The sequence below is a fragment of the Hordeum vulgare genome, chromosome 5H (assembly GCF_904849725.1).
Source record: "Hordeum vulgare subsp. vulgare chromosome 5H, MorexV3_pseudomolecules_assembly, whole genome shotgun sequence".
Taxonomy (NCBI): domain Eukaryota; kingdom Viridiplantae; phylum Streptophyta; class Magnoliopsida; order Poales; family Poaceae; genus Hordeum; species Hordeum vulgare.
This window is the reverse complement of record NC_058522.1, coordinates 8,616,849-8,637,174: the sequence shown is the minus strand read 5'-3', so window position 1 is coordinate 8,637,174 and position 20,326 is coordinate 8,616,849. Positions and strand designations below refer to the sequence as shown.

General features: G+C 42.7%; 1 protein-coding gene and 2 long non-coding RNA genes across 3 annotated transcripts; 2 read left to right on the top strand and 1 right to left on the bottom strand.

Annotated features, from left to right (window-relative positions):
- Nucleotides 1–10,767: 10,767 nt before the first annotated feature.
- Nucleotides 10,768–11,475, top strand: LOC123396902. Its single transcript, XR_006609931.1, has 2 exons — nt 10,768–11,047; nt 11,280–11,475. It is a non-coding gene; the product is annotated as an uncharacterized LOC123396902 (long non-coding RNA).
- Nucleotides 11,476–14,121: 2,646 nt separating this feature from the next.
- Nucleotides 14,122–14,513, bottom strand: LOC123398363. The gene is made up of 3 exons (XR_006610141.1): nt 14,466–14,513; nt 14,299–14,362; nt 14,122–14,213 (listed from the first exon to the last, which is right to left on the bottom strand). It is a non-coding gene; the product is annotated as an uncharacterized LOC123398363 (long non-coding RNA).
- Nucleotides 14,514–15,123: 610 nt separating this feature from the next.
- Nucleotides 15,124–17,294, top strand: LOC123398237. Its single transcript, XM_045092731.1, has 3 exons — nt 15,124–15,416; nt 15,913–16,305; nt 16,394–17,294. Exons 1-3 carry the CDS (start codon nt 15,290–15,292, stop codon nt 17,083–17,085), a joined length of 1,212 nt encoding a protein of 403 aa, XP_044948666.1. The 5' UTR covers nt 15,124–15,289; the 3' UTR covers nt 17,086–17,294.
- The last annotated feature ends 3,032 nt before the right edge of the window (nt 17,295–20,326 follow it).

Genomic DNA, 20,326 nt, shown 5'->3' with positions numbered 1-20,326 from the left:
AAAAAAAACTAGGGATTCAGGTTAGCATTACAAAACAAGTCTACATGCATGTTATTATTTGCTCAAAAGGCCCATAAGAACATTCATGTGAATGTGACATGAATAAGATTTATGATATGAGTTGTCTAGCCTAATGCATGTAGAAGGTAACAATACGAGTTTTCTAAGAAGTGGTAGAAAGGAAACTCTTTTAGCGAGATCCTGAATCTTTTTGGCGTCAATCATATTTTTCTTATCAATAAACAAAATAAATAAAACGTAACCAATAAGAAAAAGAACAAAAATAATAATTAAAACTGCTACTACTGTCCTAAGGTAGTATGAAATGAGGTCATCGATTTACCTTATTGTAAAAAAACAGAGAAAATAAAAGCAGCTACATGTTGTATGCATCGAACTTGTAGTTCCCCACTACCTGGGCGACCGCCCCGGGCCCCCGAAATCAAGGGGCCCCCAACCTGGGCCTCAACCGTTCAAAGGCCTACTCGCAGTAGCAGCTAGAGAACAATGCAGGCCTCGCGATCGTTTTTTCTTTTCTTTTCTAGCCAACTGGTGACCAGGCCATATCATTGCGGCTTGCGAACCCTAGCCATAGTCAGTAGATGAAAAAACATCTTATTTCATTTTTAAGGAGTCGTTGCCGGCCCACCTTCACAGGCATGACACAAAAACTTAAACTCAAATGATTCACCTAACTACGAATCATGAATCTGAGTCTTCATGGCACAAACGACGTCGACGAAAGGCCGGCGAGCAAACCCTAAACGTGTGGATCCTTTCTTTCTTTATGGGGAAGAAAGAAAACCGTTATAATGTTTTTTTAAACGTAATGGTTGGCTGTCTTCTCTATGCATGCACGCACATCTGGCCGGTACGTATAAACTTCCATTTCTTCTTAATTAGCACACGTATATATGCCTCCAATATATGCTCTTTTCATCGGAATTAGTTGTCACAGAAATTGATGAAAATGAATGTATTTAAAATTAAAATGTGTATATATACATCCATTTGACAAATAATTTGAGACAGAGTTAGTATTTAATAATCCTCAACTCGAGAAAGAAAACCAACAATTATTTTCTGTGAATTCAAACTGGGATACCAATTCATCCCATTACTGGTACCGTCATGCAATTAAATCTTTTTTGTCTCTCAAGTTATGAGTTAAATTCTAAATGATTTTTAGAATGTTTTACGAGTTTATTGGAGTGATTATATGACTTGAAGCACCGGGACCACCCTGATAGTTTCCTCCAACAGTATTTTTTTTTGTCCACAACTCGAGAAACAAAAAGAATAAATTTTAATTTGTAATCAAACTGGCTATGAATGAGCTCATAATAACTGTTGAGTAACGTGGTTGTTTAGGAAAGCATAGATAGACTAGGGTTTGTTCCCGCCTTGACTTGTACTCCAAGATAATCATGTACTCCTATATATATGCTCACAAGGCTCAAGCAATACATCAACTATTCCACCAATCCTATTCTCCCATTCAACATGGTATCTGCCGCAAGGTCCTTGACCTAGCCGTCGCCGCCGCTTCCGCACCGCGCGCCGCCCCCGGGGCGGTCGGCCTCCATGACCGCCGCCGGGGGCCGTGCTTGCTTTTTCTACTAGTATATCGGTGTTGTTCGGTGTGAACCGATGACCGAACCGATTTATCGGTGCACCGAAGCCGCGGTTTGTCAGCTACTCGTTAAGTGATCGGTCAGCGAATTGTTAAAACCGAAACTCTATAGAAACTGAAGAACCGCACCGATCGGTTGAGTGGAACCGAACGCCCAGTCTGACAAGGTAGGATACATAGAGGCTGGGTGGATCAATACCATCCTTAGCACTACAAGAGCAACCGGACACTTCAACTGTGAATACGCCATCGCAAAAAGATGAAGCCACATATGGAAAACCGTGTCCTTTAAGGTGACGCGTTTAGGAAGGTTACGATACAGAAGCGCCGCCACCACCGAACCAAAGTTCAAAGTTTTTCCTACAGCAAAACAACAGGCAATGAAAATCGAGGCGACGCCTTTAAGAAGGAAACGAGCTTCACCATCCCCGGATCGCCCCAAGACAGAACAGGTTTTCACCTCACCCAACACTCACCGTGACCGAACATCACACCCATGAGCACCGCGCTACAATAACCAAAACCTTGACACCACCTCATTAGAGACCCGTCGCTACCCCAACAAAAAAGATGAGCGGAAAGGTCCCGCCTTTCACACCCTGGGGCAGCCCCACCGTGTATACCCAATATGCCGAACAAAATTTAAAATGGGGAGATAGACAGAAGAGAAAATTTTCTAGCACATGTGCTCAAGGTCGAAGTTTCCGAGGTTCCAAAGTGGATAATAGAGACATGAACGTATGCAAATCAAACTGATCAATGGGTTGAATCAAATATATCGATAAACGATCATGGATAAAAGCATGACTGTTTTTCTTACCTAGTACTACTGGCGAGCTTGACGCGTTTAAAAAAAATCCACTGTTTGTACCATGTCTTATATACAAACCATGGGACAGAAAAACTGAAGCCTTTATTACTCTATTACTCACGAGTTGAAATACAATACAATTCCAAAATAAGAAGTCACTCAGGAGTGCAAATACAATACACTCAAAAATTCAGCTTCAAGACACATGGCGCCTTGTTGAAAAGCACATGGCCATAATAAAGACATGCAGATTGATTGTTAAAACCCTGATGGTTGAACCACCAGCAAATTACACAAAGATAGAATAACTTCTTCTTAGTGGACTAGCTTTGGAAGGCAGGACTGTACCTTGATCTAGGTATTATTGTGCAGAATTTGTGCGCAGGCCCACTATCATTTCCGGTAATCTGAGTTTCAGAGTCCCTATGGTTTCTTCTTCTTCAGATTAGGATGAAGGGAACAATTGTGACGAGGTCGTCACCTCTCATGCCGAAAAACTTCACCAACATTGTTTATGACATTGTGGTGCATGACCCCTTAGCAAGTGACCCGCCCAACACTTTGTTATGACATCCAACTTCCTGTGGCGATCACGAGCATATGGCTGCATGAGATGATCATCTGGTCATGGAACCCATAGTCACGTTGTGGTGGCAGGTTTGGATTCTGGGGGAGGTATACACAACGATTGTGAATACATAAGGGTGCATGCTACACTTACGATTATTCCTGGTGCCTTCTATGCCTATACATATTTTTTTTGTTTTTTTTTTGGAAAAGGAGGAACTTAGTCCCGGGCCTCTGCATCAATCGATGCATGCTGCCATCTTTATTAAAATAGTTTCAAAACATAATCTTAAATCCACAAGGTCCCGAAGCTCCAGAATAAAACAAAGATAAAATGACAAGATGACTACCATATTCGGCGTAGCTAAAAGCAGACTACGATGCCTATATAGCTAGCCTATTATTAGCACGCCATCCAAACCGGCTGAAGATAGCCCGTGCGAACATCCCCCATCGGTTGCACCAAATATCCATAAGCTTTCTGGAGTCCGCATGGCTGAGTAACGACCACGTACGGATCCAAGACGTTGTTCTGAAGATAACCTGCAAAAGGTTATTAAAGTTCTTTCCATTAAAAATCATATCATTCCTGGTATTCCATATAGCCCAAAATAAAGCACATACCCCAATTCTGATAAGTTTCGATATTTGAACATCTACTCCGTTGAGCCACGTTGTAAATAGCGAGTTAATGCATGTGGTGGGGTAACATTAAAAGTTATATGAACAGTGCGTCATAGTAGTTTTGCAAGGATGCAATCTAGAAATAGATGTCTTATTGTTCCATTCTGATGACAATAACAACATTTATGTCTTCCTCCCCACCTGTGTTTTATCAAGTTATCTTTGATTAATATCACCCCTTTGTTTATAAACCACGTCAAGATTTTAATCCTTAGAGGCACTTTGATATTTCAAATATGTATTGATTGGGTGTGGTGTCAGAAAAAGGTCTTGATAACCCACAAGTGTAGGGGGTCGTTTGTAGACTTTTTTGATAACTAAGAGTATTGAATCCAATGAGAAGCTAAAGGTAGAATTAATATTCTCTCAAGTTCTATTGACCACCGATACAACTTCACGCATCCTAACACTTACTTTAACTAGAACAACTACTTTACGAGAATAAAAGTAGAAGTACTCAATAGGTGTAATAGATAGTTTTGCAAAATAATAAATAACACAAAAATAGAAGTTAGGTACTGTTTTATATAAAGATTAAATAAGTTATACTTGTTTAGTAGAAAGCTAATTAAGGCCGTTCATAGCTTAAAAAGGATCACTAAAGCTAATTTTGCCCGTTTCAGATGCACATTAATTGGTAATTCTCTGCTCTATGCAACATTTTAGCGACTCCGACAGTAATAACACAACACATGGTTCTGCATGGCAAAGTCCCTTCTGTGAAGCAACTGCTTGCAAGACATCGGCACGCAGATGGAGACATTCATTCACTTTGCCGAAGACAAGGATTAGGTGATATGTACTTGGGTCTGTATTAGGTTGGTGGCATCCTTAACCACAAACACAAGCGAATGAACTACCAAAATGTGAATGGAACTTCACCTGCATGACATCAAAAGTTATGCTTTTGTGGTTGGAGCGTTGATCGTGACCCCACATGATAACTTACTAGGCGATGCTGGTTTTACTTGCTTTATTATTTGCCTGTAAGGAAGGAACGGTAGCTGTAACTTTGTTTCCATGAACTTTGGACAACAAAGTGTGTGTTTGATAGGTGCATTGATGCAAAGGTTAGGAGATCAATGAATTACAGCCTTTTCAGAAAGAAAAGGAAAGTAAATCTTTGACCTACCTGAGTACCAAACTCACAACGAAGGGATCCTGGGCTAGTGAATTCGTATCAATTCCTACCATCCAAGCCTTTTATAAAGAGCAAGGATTCCCTAGCAAAGGATGAAACCCTCATCTCTCATTTCTTCTGTCATAGAATCATCTGATATCATTAGATGTATTATTTGTTGTTGTTTTCCGAAAAGGAGGTTATCCCCGAGCCTCTGCATCAGAACGATGCATGCAGCCACTTTATTAGAAAGGAAATAGTTCAACAAAGTCTCCAAGACCCAACAAATAAAAACACTCACGTAGAGCTGGAAATAGGGAAAAGGGATAGCCACAACCGGCATAGGCATAGGCATGGAAGGCATCAGGATTATAAAGGTAGAATGAACCTGTTTGTCGAGACAAACGTTGTTTATACCTCCGGGCTGTTTAGGCATAGGTAGTTTCTTCTGCCTATGCTGCGCGAGCTGCAGGTGTGAGGGAAATGCTCAGCAACAATGCGAGCAAACTCCCCTTCTTTAAACTTTGCTGAATGATGCCTAGAGTTTCGCATCATTAGCAGCAGACCCCCCGGGCTGTTCATGTGGGTCAGACCCTTCTTGCCCTTTCTGTATCTGAATGTTTCATTCAGGTACCCATGGTCATTCTCTTCCAGCTCCAGCAGTGTGTCGTACATAGATGAGAAAGCAGAAGCACTCTGGTGTTCGTCCATCAGATTGATATGATATTTGATTGTTTCCGAGACTTTGCACCATTTCATTTCTTACCGCTGTCGCTTGTGCTTTCCGTAGACCACTGCGCTCTCTTCTTCTTGTGTTCCCAGAGATGAATGACAAAGTACGTAGAACGTGGTATATACGTCATCAACGAAAACAAGCGTTTATTTCTCCTCGTTTCGTTTCGAGACTTGCATCAAAAATGCTCTATGCAACATTTCATCTCCTCGTTTCTCCTTTTATTAATTCCGCCCCAAGTAAAAAACTCGTTTCCTTTTTCTTTTTCTTCCTTCCTTTCCTCGATTCGGTCCACGACATGAGCCAAATCTTCTTGCGGGTTCTCGATGTTATTCTTCTAAATAAATCAAGGAGCTAGCCGTTCCGATGCTGTCTCTCTAGCTGATGATGCACCATTATATGATCTGTCAAAATTTGGCGTATTTTGGGGTCCGTTTACTATATTTAAGTCATATATGTATTTTTAGGTATTTACCGAGTATAATTAAAAAATTATAATACAAATGGATGAAAAGTTTACCTATAATGTCTTAATAAGTCATGTTTGTTATTGACGAATCTATGTTTAGACCTTATAAAAAAAACAGTGCGAAGCAAAAGTAAAAATACATAAATTGCATGGTGTTTTTTTTCTGATCGGTCAATATAGACCTTCCACGGATATCGCGTTATGACCGTTGGACCCCGTTTTGATCGGACGGCCCTGAATAGCTATAGTATCTCTTCCCATGTCTCGATGTCCTCATCTCCTCTCTTTCCTCCGCCACACAAACCGGCAGGCGCCGTCGCTCCTCCTCCCGCTTGCCTCGCCGCCGCTACTCCCCTCGCTTGCCTCGCCGCCCACACTCATGTGACTCGCCATGCCGCCAGTGCTCCTCCTCTCGGCCAAGCTGGTCCTCGTCCCCTCTTTTCTCCTCCTCCTCCTCTCCACCTCTTCCTATCTTCCTTCCTCACAAGTAGCAGCAGCAGCGGAGCAGCAAGTAGCAGCATTAGGGAGTAGCAGCGGCGGAGTAGCGTCGGAGTGGCAGCAGTGAGCAGCAAGTAGCAGAAGTAGGAAGCAGCAGCAGCAGAGGAGCAGCGGCGGCAAGCAGCAATGGAGCGGCAACAACGAGCAGTACCAGTAGTCCACCACAACGACGACCATACCGACCCTTTTTTTGAAGTATCACTATAGGAATCATGAAATTTGCTAGATCTTTCTGTCACCTTTTCATGGTGGTTGATGGCAACGATCAATTTTGTCATCAGCAATTGACGACAAAGTATACTAGACAACAAAGATGGATTTCGTCGTCCGTGAAAAAATAATTGACGGCAAAGACATACTTTGCTGTGTGTAAATAAAATAACAGACGGCAAACAGACATTTTGCCGTGTGCGAACAAATAATAGATTCATGTTGCCGTCTGTTATTTGTTCGCAGACGGCAAAATGCATGTTTGCCGTCTATTATTTTATTTGCAGACGGCCACGTGGATTCATCATATGGATTGATGACATGGTAAGATCTCATCCGCACATCTGAAATCCACAACACACCCCGCCGTGTGACCAGCCCCACGTGACGTCTGACTAGCCCCTATCCATTCCAGCCCCGGCCTCGTCTTCCGTCGCCCTCGCCGGCCGACGTCCTGAGCGTCACCTCCCGTCGCCCCCGCCGGCCGCCATCCTCGGCCTCACCCCCATCGCCCCGGACGGCCATAAGACCCGGCCTCTCTCCTTAAGCTCCTGTCGGCCGCCACCTCGCCCTACGAGCCCGACCCCGTCTCTCGTCTCACCTGCCTGCAGCCTCCCACCGCTGCATGTGCTCCGCCACGAGGAGCTCCATGGAAAGACGAGCACCACCCCTACTCCAAGTCCCTACTTCCTGGCGTAGGAGGAAGCCGAGCGCCTCGACACCTCTTCTATTTCCCTTGTTTTTTTCACTCTGTAATCTTTTATGTGGATTATTTTGTAATTAGCTTCGTGGTGAAAACTACTCTACATGTGACAAACTTTGTAATTAGCTGTTTTTGTAATGAGCAAGAAAAGAAAAAGAAATCATATGCCTTTGACCATTTACGACCTGTGTTTTATACGTGGACTATTGTTTCATATTTTTTAACTAAATCATTTTCTTTGCCGGCTAGGTTATGGGAGGCTGACGGCAAAATTGCTTCTCTTTGCCGTTTGTAAGATAAACGAGCTGACAACAAAATATATTCATTGACGCTAAAATCTTTGCCATGTGCCTGAACGACATCTGACGGCAAAATTACATTTGCCCGCATGGTGTATGCTGACATTGGCTGACGGCAATATCTTTGCCATAAGTAAACCTTTCTTTGCCGTGTGTAGCGTCCTGACGATAAAATGCTTGATTCCTGTAGTGTATCTTTGTGTAGTACAAGCATCAAGATAATTGATTCTTGCGTGAAGAGCACACGTACATAGCTCTCGAATCTGATTCTTTTCGTTTATTGTACACGCACGCACACACAAAACCGGTGTATTGCTAGAAGCTCAAATCGGGCCTGCTGCTTCTCGTTTCTTTTTTTTTTGCAGGGAAATTTGGAAGTTCTTTATTCAACACAAACAGCTCCAGCATAATTAGGTGAGAGGCTGGTTACAAGGAGACTCGGTGTAGAAGTGAGCCAACATTTCGTGACCTGAGCCAACATTTCGTGACATCTAAAATGCTAACTTGCTTTGAACAAAGATAAGCAGAAACATTAGCCGACCTACCACCATGCTGAATTAAAAGGACTTAAAGAAAGGAACATGCTCCCCAATCTCGAACAAGATAGACACCATCGCAAAGAGCTAGAGCTTCCGTTATAAGAGGATTAGTGATTCCCGGGTAAGGTTTGCACCAAGTAGCTAAGAAAGAATATAGGGTCCGCGCGACCCCACCTGCTCCGCCCCTTCTAGCTTCCATGGCAATGCTGCCATCTTGACCCAGCCCTCGTCCGGTGGGCGCCAACCATGGCCCGGGAAAATCCGAGCATGGTCCCGAGGTAGCTCGAGCACAACTAGAGCCTCTAGCCTCTTCTGCATGCACAGAGTAGGATCAAGCTCTCTCTTGTCATGCGCAGACTGACTTACTCCCTGGGCGGTTCATGGGCAGCCTAAACAAGAATAATCTTGGTTACCACTACTCACTTACTCCCTCCGTTCCTAAATACAATTCTTTTAAGAGTTTTTGCTAATGGACTACATACAGATGAACATACATTAAAGTATAAATTCATTTATTTTGCTCCGAATGTAGTCCCCTAGTGAAATCTTTAAAAGCACTTATATTTAGAACAAAGATAGTACAAACAAATATTATGGTGCTTGTGATGCCACCAAAGATATACTCTACAATAAGATAATCAGTATCCCAAGTAATGGGTAATTAATTGCATTACATAGATTTATGTTGCTGACAAGACTGAAACACATGATTAGATGTGCTACATGGGCGCTTAACTTGCTGACCGCATAGTCTTCTCATCCTAGCCAGAAATTAGCAATGTACTAACATATCTTATAAATTATAGTTTCACCAAAGCATCCACAACTGCCTTGGAACACCAACTCCCACATCCACGAGTTGACAGTTAGTGGGGGCTGTGGCAGAGAAAACAATCTTTTATGGACTAATCTCGACATTGGCCTGAATAAAACAGCTTTCCACGAAACCTTCAACTGCAGCTCGTAGGAACCATAAGTGCAAAACTCCTCCTCACAAGGGTATTGCAGAGAGACCACAGTGCCTTCGTTTTCATCATGGCTATCAACAAAGCAGACATTGAGCACCATTTCTCCGTCATCCTCGTCGATAGGGACAGCTATCAAATTACGAGATAGCGCAAGCGAGCCATCGTCTCTGACTAGTCCCTGACCACCTGCAACCTCTTCACTGCTTGGCCCTCGAGAAGGTTGCCGAATCGATCCAGCTTCCGTGCAAATACCAAAGCCTGGGCTGCACCTAGATCCATCCTTACCAGAACAAACTCATGCTATGCAGCTGTCCATTCGCAGGTTCAGAGTGCCTGATCGCAAGCGACGTTCCGATGCTCTTGTCTCATCTCATTATTGACAACTTTCTTCTGTTCCTAGTGAATGTCTCAATGCAAACTGTTTCATTTTCTTTTTTTATTGTTAGGACACATGAAAATCAACCACAATAAAGGGAGTAAGATTAGGCATGCAGCCTAATTATTTTATCTTCTAACCTGAGCTTAAATTGCTTGTCTTATAAACTGTAATTCCGATAGACGTTGTCAAACAAGATTGATGTTATAGTTGCTTGTAGCATCTCTTTGTCCACATGTCATTATTATGCCCATATGTACAGCATGTTCTATTTGAATTCACTTGCAAATAATCTAACCATAGCAGCGATTTCAGTAATTATATCATCACTGCCTTGTTCTGAGATTTGCACAAAATTACTTGATGGCCAATATTTCATCACAAAACGCTGAATCAGAATGTGAAGTGATTTTATAGTTTTCTAGGGTTCTATTCACTAAAGGACTATCTATCTACATTTGCCTTTCTATAAACTATTAAGACCTTTTGCTAGAGCCAGGGCTCCCCTTCCAAGGGCCCTGTTGATTGTTTTCTTTGGAATGCATGTTTTGTATATAGTGGTTATTAAGCTCATCAAAATATGTCATCTGTCAGCATTATTGATGTATGGCAACACCGATATGGCTTTTTTATAATAGCAATTATATATTGTGATGTTCAAATACATTTGTTGCTGGTTGAACATGATCCTTGGTTCTATATAAAAGTAGAACTGTTAATTGCAAGTTTAATGCTGCAGCATTGATAACACTTCCTTTATGCTTGCCGTCTCACACCTTGCTCACTTGTTCTTGCAGCCTCGATGAAGCCATGATGCTTACCTTGCTGGAGGGCATCAAACCCGACCATGGCACCCAGGGGCGGACCCAAGTTTAACTGAGTGGGGGCCTAGGCCCCCACTCAAATTTTTGAATTCCCTTTGTATTTGTGCACATTTTGAAACAAAACACTTCAAAATGAGCAACTTTATAGAAGGTGTGCCCCAGTCAAATATAGCGCCCCTAGTCAAAATTTTGTCTGGGTCCGCCCCTGATGGCACCACATTCTTAGTCTTGAGGTAACTGCACTGCAACCGCAACTACGTTGTCTTCTCCAGATTAAATAAGTCGAGTATGTTGTAATTGATAACGCCCTGTTATCTTACGTTGTTTGCGTGTGCTCAATGAACCATCTAAGATTGAATCATGTTATGCATTCAACGACATCTAGAACCATTCTCGTTATTTTGGTATTCATGCAACAACTGTTATTTCTTGTTTATAGCGGTGTATCGTGATGAAGTAACTCTTGTCCTTGTCTATCAGCTTGAAGTGTCCTCAGTCAGGAGAAGGCTCCAATAACTTTATGGTTGGTGGATCTACACCTGCCCAAGCAAGCCCAGTGACATGCACTGCGGCTCAAGATGCTTCGACCTGCACGCCACAATGATCACTCGAGGTAGTTGTCTATGCTTGTGCATTATTCATGCTTGTGTCTTGTCGTTGGTTGTGTCTCTCAATTCCCAACTTGTGCATTGCTGATAGTAGAGCCCAAAGTGTTGATCCTTGTATTATTCATACTTCTTAGCTTTAATTTGAAACTTATATGTTGATGCTTGTTGACTCTTGTGCCTTATCGATCATTTGCAATTTAGCTTTGGAAACTCATGCGTGTGGTAATGAACTTACAGGTTTGCATCACGAATGCCGTCGACGGTGGGCATACATGATGCGGTGGACACTCATTGCATATTGTAGGTTGAACTCATGCTTTCGTTTGTGAACTCTTGTTGCATATGTAATGTTGTTGTGAACCCTCCTTGAATATGTATGCATGCTTTTGTGAAACTATATTGGATATGTATGAGTGTGTGGACTTTGAACTCATCATCGGTTTGTTCTTGTTGTGAACTTGTAATATATTGGATATGTATGCATGACCGTTTTGGTTGTGAAATCTTGTTGCATATGTACGCATGCTTTTGTGAAACTATATTGTTGTTGTGATCTATTGGATATGTAATATATTGTTGTTGTTGTGATATATGGATATATATTACATATATATAGTTATGTTGTTGCAAAAAAAATGCTATTGCGCGCTATAAGCCGTGTGTCCCAGGCATTGACACCCGACTTATAGGGCATCCATGGCTTGGTCGTTTACAATTTTAGCCGAGGGCTCGGCCCTCGGTTTATATAGAAACGGTGTGTCTAGCCTAAGCCCTCGGTTTATATATAACCCGTGTGTCCAGGCTCGGCCCTCGGCTTACATATAAACCGTGTGAGTGTAGGCCCTCGGCTTATATAAACTGTCACGGGGCTTGTCGTTAGTACCATGTTGCCGTTATATATAAATTTTGTGCCGAGTGTTTTCGCTATTGCTCTCGGCTTACACCGGATGAGCCGGTCCTTAGTAAGGCGTGTGTTATAAGCCGGAGAAAACACTCGGTTTATATATAAACCGAGTGTAAACCGTTGTAAGCCGAGTGTTTCGGGCACTCGGCTTATAAGTTATTTCCTGTAGTGCTAGTCCCTGACCACCTGCAACCTCTTCACTGCTGTCATCATCGTAATCAAATAGGGTCATAGGATTCTCTTCGAAGTCATCGGTCCAAGCAATCACTTTGCCGCGGAAAGGCACACCACGAGGTCCCTCCAGAATTTTGACTTCAAGGGTGGCCTCCACATGATGCCAAACAGGGTTGCATAACAATTCGATTGTGCTACGCCAACTAGTCAGACAATCAGCCATAGCTCGACCACCATAGCAGTTGAGATTGTGCTCCACTACACCTTTGCTAAAATCTCCTTCTGCAACCCCAGAAACCCCCTTGATCTTTAAGTTGATCTCGAAAAACATGCTATCTCGTGCAATAAATGCTCGACTTGGTCCTGTCAAAGTTAATTCATCCTCCTGCACATAATACGTATACTAAGTTACTAAACAAGCTATATCAAAATATAGTGTGAAACCAAGTTAATTTGACCAATGTAAGTTCAAGGGACTCCAAGATAATGCTAAACTAGCTAGGGTAACATCACCTCTCCCTCTTACCTCTCGCAAAGAAAATTCACATGAGACCAAAAGGCAAACAGTTTGATGAGACACGGTGTGATTCGACAATTGGGAATTAAAATATAAAAACTATGGCAACGGAATTATGGCTCAGAAGATTAGCAGTCAGGTGCAAAAACTGTCGTGTTTTCAAATAGAATGGTAATCTCTCCAACTTTTACATCCGCAAAGTTTGATGAGATCATGTTGATTGACAATTAGGAAGAATATTTATAGGAACTATGACAACAGAATGATACCTCGCAACATAATGGTGAGTTGCTAGAAACCATCATTTCTCCTATTACAATTATAATGCACAAATATAAAAGCTTTTACATCAACAAAGTGTATACTGTACGAAACTGGTTTTCTGAATCATGATATTCGCAACTACAAAGGATGTCAAGAATTATTTCAGTTAAAATAGATATATACAAGCTGTGCATCACTAGAGAAAGTAGAAGAACCTAGCATATATGTTGGGAGTATACAACTATTTACGTGCTATGGTACAGAACGAGTCTACAGACCTAGAATTAATATGAAAACATACTGTTGTGACTATTCATTATGGCAGTGATCAAACAAGCACTCTTCTATCCACAGTTGATTAATGGTGAGGGCAACATTTAGACTTGATTAGCATGTATCAGTATTCAGTAATATACAGTAGTAAGCAAACACTACGGAGACTGAGGTAGGACGAACGTATACATACCGAAGAGGTGATGAGCTGGGGATCATCACTTTCACGCTTGAACAGATACACACATTTGTAGTCGACCGCATCCCTTGCGAGAACAGTGCCAAATACCCTGATAGGGTAGCCCACATCGGATTTAATAACCTTCAAGTACACAACGTTGACAGATGATGGCACAGTCTTGCTCCAGTCACAACAAGGAAGCTCTTTAAGCGGCGGTCCATGGATAGCGTCAGCTGTAAATTAAGGCCAGCGGCCAAACAAATCAGAACCAACAAGGGGGCGAGATGCATGAATTATTACTCCAACAAATGGATACCTTCCAGTGGGAAGGGAAACTGAGATAATATAAATCTAACCCCATCCAAATCTATGCCATTCTAGCTAATGAGGGCATGCCAATTGAAATATAGTAGTTGTGGATATACTTACACTCTTCATCAAGGTCGTAGAAGGCTATGTTGAACTTGTGGACGCGGGTAGGGACAAGGGCATTCCTCTTGGGGTCAAGGTCAGCCAACCCTTTGCAGCGAAGTATGTGAAGAACCTGCCATGTCTTCTCCCAGAATGTTAGCTCCGGCTCAAGCTCTTGCTCTGGCTCGGACTCAAGGTCTTCCTCTGGCTCCGACTCCGACTCCGACTCAAGCTCTGGCTCCGGCTCGGACTCAAGGTCTTCCTCTGGCTCCGACTCCGACTCAAGCTCTTGCTCTTGCTCTGGCTCTGAGTGCGGCGGCGGTGCAATCTCCTCCAATGAGACCTTCAGGTTCAGCAGCAACGCTTTCTCTTGCAAGTTGAGCTCCACCTCAGGCTCAAGCCCCCGCTGCGGCGGCAAGGAATCGTCGTTTCTATAGTCCAAAACAACTGCAAAACAAGGACGCGGTTAAGTAGTCTTAGCCCAAAAGGACCAACAAAGACGGCAGACTTGCTCGTCGGTCCGCAACCATACCGCCGCTGCTGTAGGTGCAAGGATGAGTATGCTTCAACTGCTCATTATGGTCCTCAGACAAGATCTTGCAGCCACCAAACCAAAAAATAAGGAATAAGAAACTGCAACGCATCATATATCATATTCATAGGAGAAGGGATGGAACGAGAGCAGACCAGGGGGGGTACCGTGGTGCTGCTGGATCGTGTGGCATCCGGAGTGGTCTCAGGTTGGCGTAGCAGGTAATCCGCTTCCGACGTCATTCCTGCACACACGCACGCACGCACATTGGACGAATCCAAAATTCAGATTGCGTCGGAAGGAAGCTCCGACCGTGAATCCAAGTCCAGGAGGCTCTCTGGCCACGACTCCCGCCGGCGCGAAACCCTCGGCCTCTCCCTCCACTCCAACTTGCTATATACACATATAAATGAAATTGGGCCGACTCCGAGTCTCCAACTCGCAGGGGGGGATCGATCGAGGAGAGGAGCGTACCGTCGTATCCGGTTGGCTAGCGCACCGCCTGGCGCTCGCCCTCGCCCTCGCTCGCCGGCACCAGCGGCGAATTTGGGAAGCTGCCGCCGCAGAGGCTGTCTAGGGTTTCCCGTAAAAAAGAAAAAGAAAAAAAGAGGCTAGCTAGGGTTCCGGGAGGAGGAAGAGGAACGGAGGATGACAAGAAACAAAACGGATCGCTCAATCCTAAGGCCCTGTTCGGGATGAAGGATTTTTTGGAGGAATCGTACAACTTTCCTTACCTGTGGATATTTTCCTTTCGAGGCGTTCGAGACAAAGGAAAGAGCGCTACACTTCCCTTAGGAAAGGCAACTTTCCAGCGATTTTCACGGGAAACAAAAAATCTACCCAGACCTAATGGAAAGGCAAAGGAAACAGAGTCTCAGCCGCTCCTCTCTCTCTCAGCACTCCCGCCTCCTCTCTCTCAGCACTCCCGCCACTCCCCCCAAATCCCCCATGGAGAAGAAGGAACCCTAGTCTACTTTGGCGCGAAATCTACATGGAGAATCAGCGGAGCACTGTCGGCTGGCGAATCCACCCTCCTCCACCTCCTCATCTCCTCCCTCCATCCACACAAGGCCATGACGACCAAAAATTTGGGGGAAGTCAGGAAATCTCCCTAGAAGGTAAGCATCCAAATCTTTTCGATTTATTCTCCTAAAACTTTACTAGTACTTGTTGATTTCTTCTCCTAAAAAATATTTCTACTTCAGATTTTATAGGCTTGTAAAAAATGAGAATAGGTCACACAGATTCAGAATGTCTATTAGATGCATATAAACGAATAGAGATTATTTCTTGTGTGTTTAAGTTGTTACAGAGAGAAAGATCTATTTCTACTTGTTCATGTACGATATATGCTAGCAGGAAGTGTTGCTAGCCTGCTAGGTGAGTTCCTGTATAGTACTTCCGTGGTGTTGCTCTCAATAAATCAGAAAGTTTAGTACTTGTGTGGACTGAACTTTCTGGTAACATATGCTACAGAATAAGAAAGGCTTGGCTGTGTGCTTGTAGTAAAGAAATAAAACTGAATCGAGGTATTTTTAGGATTAGGGAATAGACCTAATATGCACAATATTAAAAAAGCGCTGACCTATAAAGCTGCACTTTTCATATTGCTAGGTACCTCTAAGAATTCTGGTAGAGCCAAGTGGAATCATCAAATGAAGGCATATCTCATTGAACTCCTAAGAGACCACGATGTTCCCAAATACCGGACACAAAATGCATGGAGTAAAGAGGCCTGGACAAGTATTGTTGGTAAATTCAATCAAAGATTTGATTTATCCTTCACGGTAATTCAAGTGAAGCAAAAGGAGCAGGATCTAAAGAGAGATTTCAAAGCTATAAAAGACTTAATATCTGAAAGTGGTTTTGGCTGGGATCATGATAGAAAGATGGTGGTGGCTCCAGATAATGTTTGGGCTGCACTAGAGGCACGCAAAAACAAGGACGCCCTCACGTGGCGAGGAAGGTCATTTCCATACTATGAAGATCTTTTCGCTCTATATGATGGTGAGCATTAAATCATTGACTTAATTGGCCCAGATTATTTTTGGCTGATTCTTATAACTGTTCTTTTTCTTTTACATAATTCATATAGGACGCTATGCTCAGGGAAGGAGTTGTCATGGCATGGATTATTATGCGAACAAAGCAACACAACCCTCACAGTTTCCAGCATCACATTCACCACAATTGCAAGGGCTAGAGGCGCATTTGCACACACCTACACCAACGATACATGCTCCTGGTGATTCATCCATGCAATTTCACATTGAAGAGGATAGTGAAAACACAAATTGGCTTTCTAGCAATAATACATTCAGTCAAGTGGAGGTAAACTCGACCCAAGGAAATGACTTGACATTACATACTCCACAAGTTGAAGCAATACCAATTTCTTCACAACACGTTGGACAAACCTTGCATGAAAATCCACAAGTTGCACATCGCAATCCTCGACCATCTAGCTCAGGTCCTGAGGCTAATAGCACGAGGAGGGCGAAAAAGCAAAAGACGACCAGTATTGATGATTTCCATGAGAGATACCTGAAACTCAGAAGGGAAGAAATAGATAGGTATGCAGCCATTGAGGAGAGGAAATTAAAGGACCCTTTCAGCATCAAGAAATGCATCAAAGCACTTGAAAGGTTGGAGGGTCTATCGATGGCAGATATGCTAAAAGCAGCAGACATCTTCGCCGCCAACAAGGAGAACAGAGAAGTATTTCTATCATTTTCAAGTAACGCATTACGGTTAGGTTGGTTGATTGGAAAAGTTCAGAATACCTAATATTTCGTACTAGGGAAGGTCTAGCTTAAAATTGAGATATATTTTGTACATGTGCATCTCTGGACACATGGTTATGATCCTTTTGTCATAGTTAATTTATAGTAGGTTGTGTATGTGCATTACTGGGCACATGTTTATGGAAGTGGCAAACTCATTCAACTTTTTATGTAATATTAAATGGATCTTAAATCAATGCTTGTTTGCTGTGTTTGGATAAAATAATCATATTAAGTGAGTGGAGTACATTACAACCAAATAATTACATAACTTAAGAGAAAATTACACAATACATATGCTTATCTTCTAGCAATGTAATCTGCCCACATTTGCATTGCCATGGCATCTCGCATCTCATTTCCAGCTTGTCTCAAGTTGTTAAATAAAATCACATCTTTTTTGTATTTGGCATCACCATCTGGTACATCCTTCATATTGCTTTTATTAATATCCATTGTAGCTCTGTCAGGCAGTGTCATGTCTCCATTATGTAGCATTATGAAATTGTGCAATACACAACAAGCTACTACAGTATCAACTTGTGTGTCAATATCAAACATTGTAGTTGCCTTTAGTATGGGATACCTTGCTTTCAGTATGCCAATAATTCTTTCGACATGATTTCGTAGTTGAGCATGTCGAAGGTTAAATAACTCCTTGTAGCACTGTGGCCTTTGCTGAACTCTTCCTTGCTCTTGTAAATGATATCTAGTTCCTCGGTATGGAGCAATGAATTGGGGTGTATTTGCATAACCAGCATCTACAAGATAAAATTTTCCAGGTGGTACATTGAATCCATGGTCTAGTGCATCTTGTAAAACCCTTGCATCTGATGCAGATCCTTCCCATCCACCATGTACATGCACAAACTTCATGTCAAAGTCACATGCAACCATTACATTTTGTGAAAGACCTTGTTTTCTATTTCTGTATGGATCTTGTTGCCCAGGAGGAATAGTCATGGGAAAGTGAGTACCATCAATAGCTCCAATACAGTTCTGTTGATTTAATTCTACAGTTAGATATATAAATGTAAGCTAGATTTACACAGTACCAATTCAGCATGATAGGACTTGAAAACAATACCTGAAAGTATGAAAACTTTTGTTGCCTTAATATGGGATGCTGGTATATAGAAGGTTGTATGTAGTTGCATGTGAGTCGAGTAATCGCGTTGAGCACGGCATGGAAATAAGTACTAACTGAATCCGCACCATGCTGGAATCTGTCTTGCAATGTTCTGTTGGTTGCATTCTTTGATATTGCATATAAAAATATGGCTACTTGCTCTTGCACAGAGATATACCTTGCATCCTGGAGAAGGTGCTTTTCATACAGTTTTTGCACTAAAACTTGAAAGATTGATCTCTCCATATGACACCGCCATTCACATAGAACCTCGTGGCCGGTAAGAGCTTCATACACGTAAGTAGCTCCATTCAGGATGGATGTATGTATCGCTCTCCTCTCAGATGATTGGGATGAGCTACCTCGTAATGTAGGGAGTATGAAATGTACAAAATCATCTTCGTTTCTTGACCGCCGGCTGTAGTTTTGATCCATTGAGCTTCAGGAATGAATGAATTTTGGGGTTAGAGGAATGAATGGATTGCTACTACAAGAGTGGACTATGGGTTCCTAGAGAAGTTCTTACAGGAGAGGAGAAGAAATGACAAGCAAGTGGTTGGTAATGCATTGTGTGTGTTTATATAGCAAGAGAAAGAAGAAGCAACGGCTAGACAAATCAACGGCAAGAATACAATGCCCAGGCACATAACGGCTAGTTCTGTTTCCTAGAGAAGTGTGCAGATTTCAAAAAAAAATCCTTTGTTCAGAACACCCCATCAAATTTCCATTCCTCTTTTTGTAATCCTGTAGGTTTCAGTTTGAACTCCATCCCATACCTATGCATGTTTCTTTTCCTCTGTTTTGTGAACCCACGTCCCGAACAGGGCCTAACTATAAGAACCGTAGGGCCCGTTCGGACATGGGCCAGTTATTTTGGGCTTAAAAATAAGTTGTCTGTCCCACCTTAAAAAAATAAGTCGTTCTTTAAATTTGTAGAGTCTTGTACTCCCTCCGTTCCTAAATATAAATCTTTGTACAGATTTCACGAGTGAACTACATAAGGATGTATATAGACATATTTTAAAATATACATTCAATCATTTTGCTTCGTATGTAGACATCTAGTGAAATCGCTTAAAAGACTTATATTTAGGAACGGGGGAGTAGCTTATTAAGGACAGTAAAACTGAACTCCTTTCCTGCCCTCTTACACCATCAGTGCTCACGACCGTTCGTTTTTTTTACGATCGGAATGTGTTGGCTGTCCGATCTATGTCTAATTACAGTCTCCTTTCCGCCTGGGCCGTGAAGCTTTTCTTTACGAACGGATGAGTTATGTTGGGGCGCTGTCCTTGAGGGCCGCTACTCCTGTGGCCGAATCCGAGTAATCTGGTTGCTCGGGATTTTTTTTGGCACAGAGGGCTTGATGCGCGTGGGTGATCGATGCTTTGGACTGAGAGGACGAATGGATCGTTCGCTGACAGGGAGGAAGCGAGACCATGCAGACAGAGAGGCGACACGGCCGCGGACCAGCTTTGTGCGGTAGGTCTGGTCAGGACCTCCGGACCAAGTGCCGTTGCACATCCACACGAACCATTGCCTGGCTGTTCCCCTGTTCCCACAGCGAAACTGCTCCGCTAGGGTATGATGGCAACAATCATATTCAGTTTCTATTCAGGCATTCATGGCGGATGATGTGCGCCACTTGCCAACGGTGATTAATGGATGTCTTTTTGTTTTCTCGTTGTTATGCTGCTTCAGTACAGGTACGTGTATATATACTTCTTCCACTACCGCTCTCAACTCACCCTTTTCACTATAGCGATAGGACATCCATGAGCATGGTGCTTTGCTAGGTTCCCTTTATATCTTCCTTTTTTCCAATCCATATACTATTCCTTCTTCCACCCACTGATTATGCCGTGCTAATATTCTCCTGATCAAAATTTTGTACAGGTATTGTTCATACTGAAATTGAGTCGGGCAAATCTTGGATATTGATTCTCGTAATTTTTTACCTCTGGAATTCTTGAGCTGATAATATCCAATGGTTCTTGGTCAGGTAATAACAATTATTCCATAATCGCTTCAATCGATCTCCGTACTCTGCCCGTTCGTCTACGTCCACCCCCAACACCGTTATTCTTGGAAACTCCAACGGTGGCGGTGGTGCCTG

Excerpts from the sequence above, each read along its gene's own strand:
- LOC123398237 (XM_045092731.1), top strand. The coding sequence starts at position 15,290 with ATGGAGAATCAGCGGAGCACTGTCGGCTGGCGAATCCACCCTCCTCCA. Across the intron at positions 15,417-15,912 it reads TCAGGAAATCTCCCTAGAAG|GTACCTCTAAGAATTCTGGT; the intron begins GTAAGCATCCAA and ends TCATATTGCTAG. Across the intron at positions 16,306-16,393 it reads TCTTTTCGCTCTATATGATG|GACGCTATGCTCAGGGAAGG; the intron begins GTGAGCATTAAA and ends TAATTCATATAG.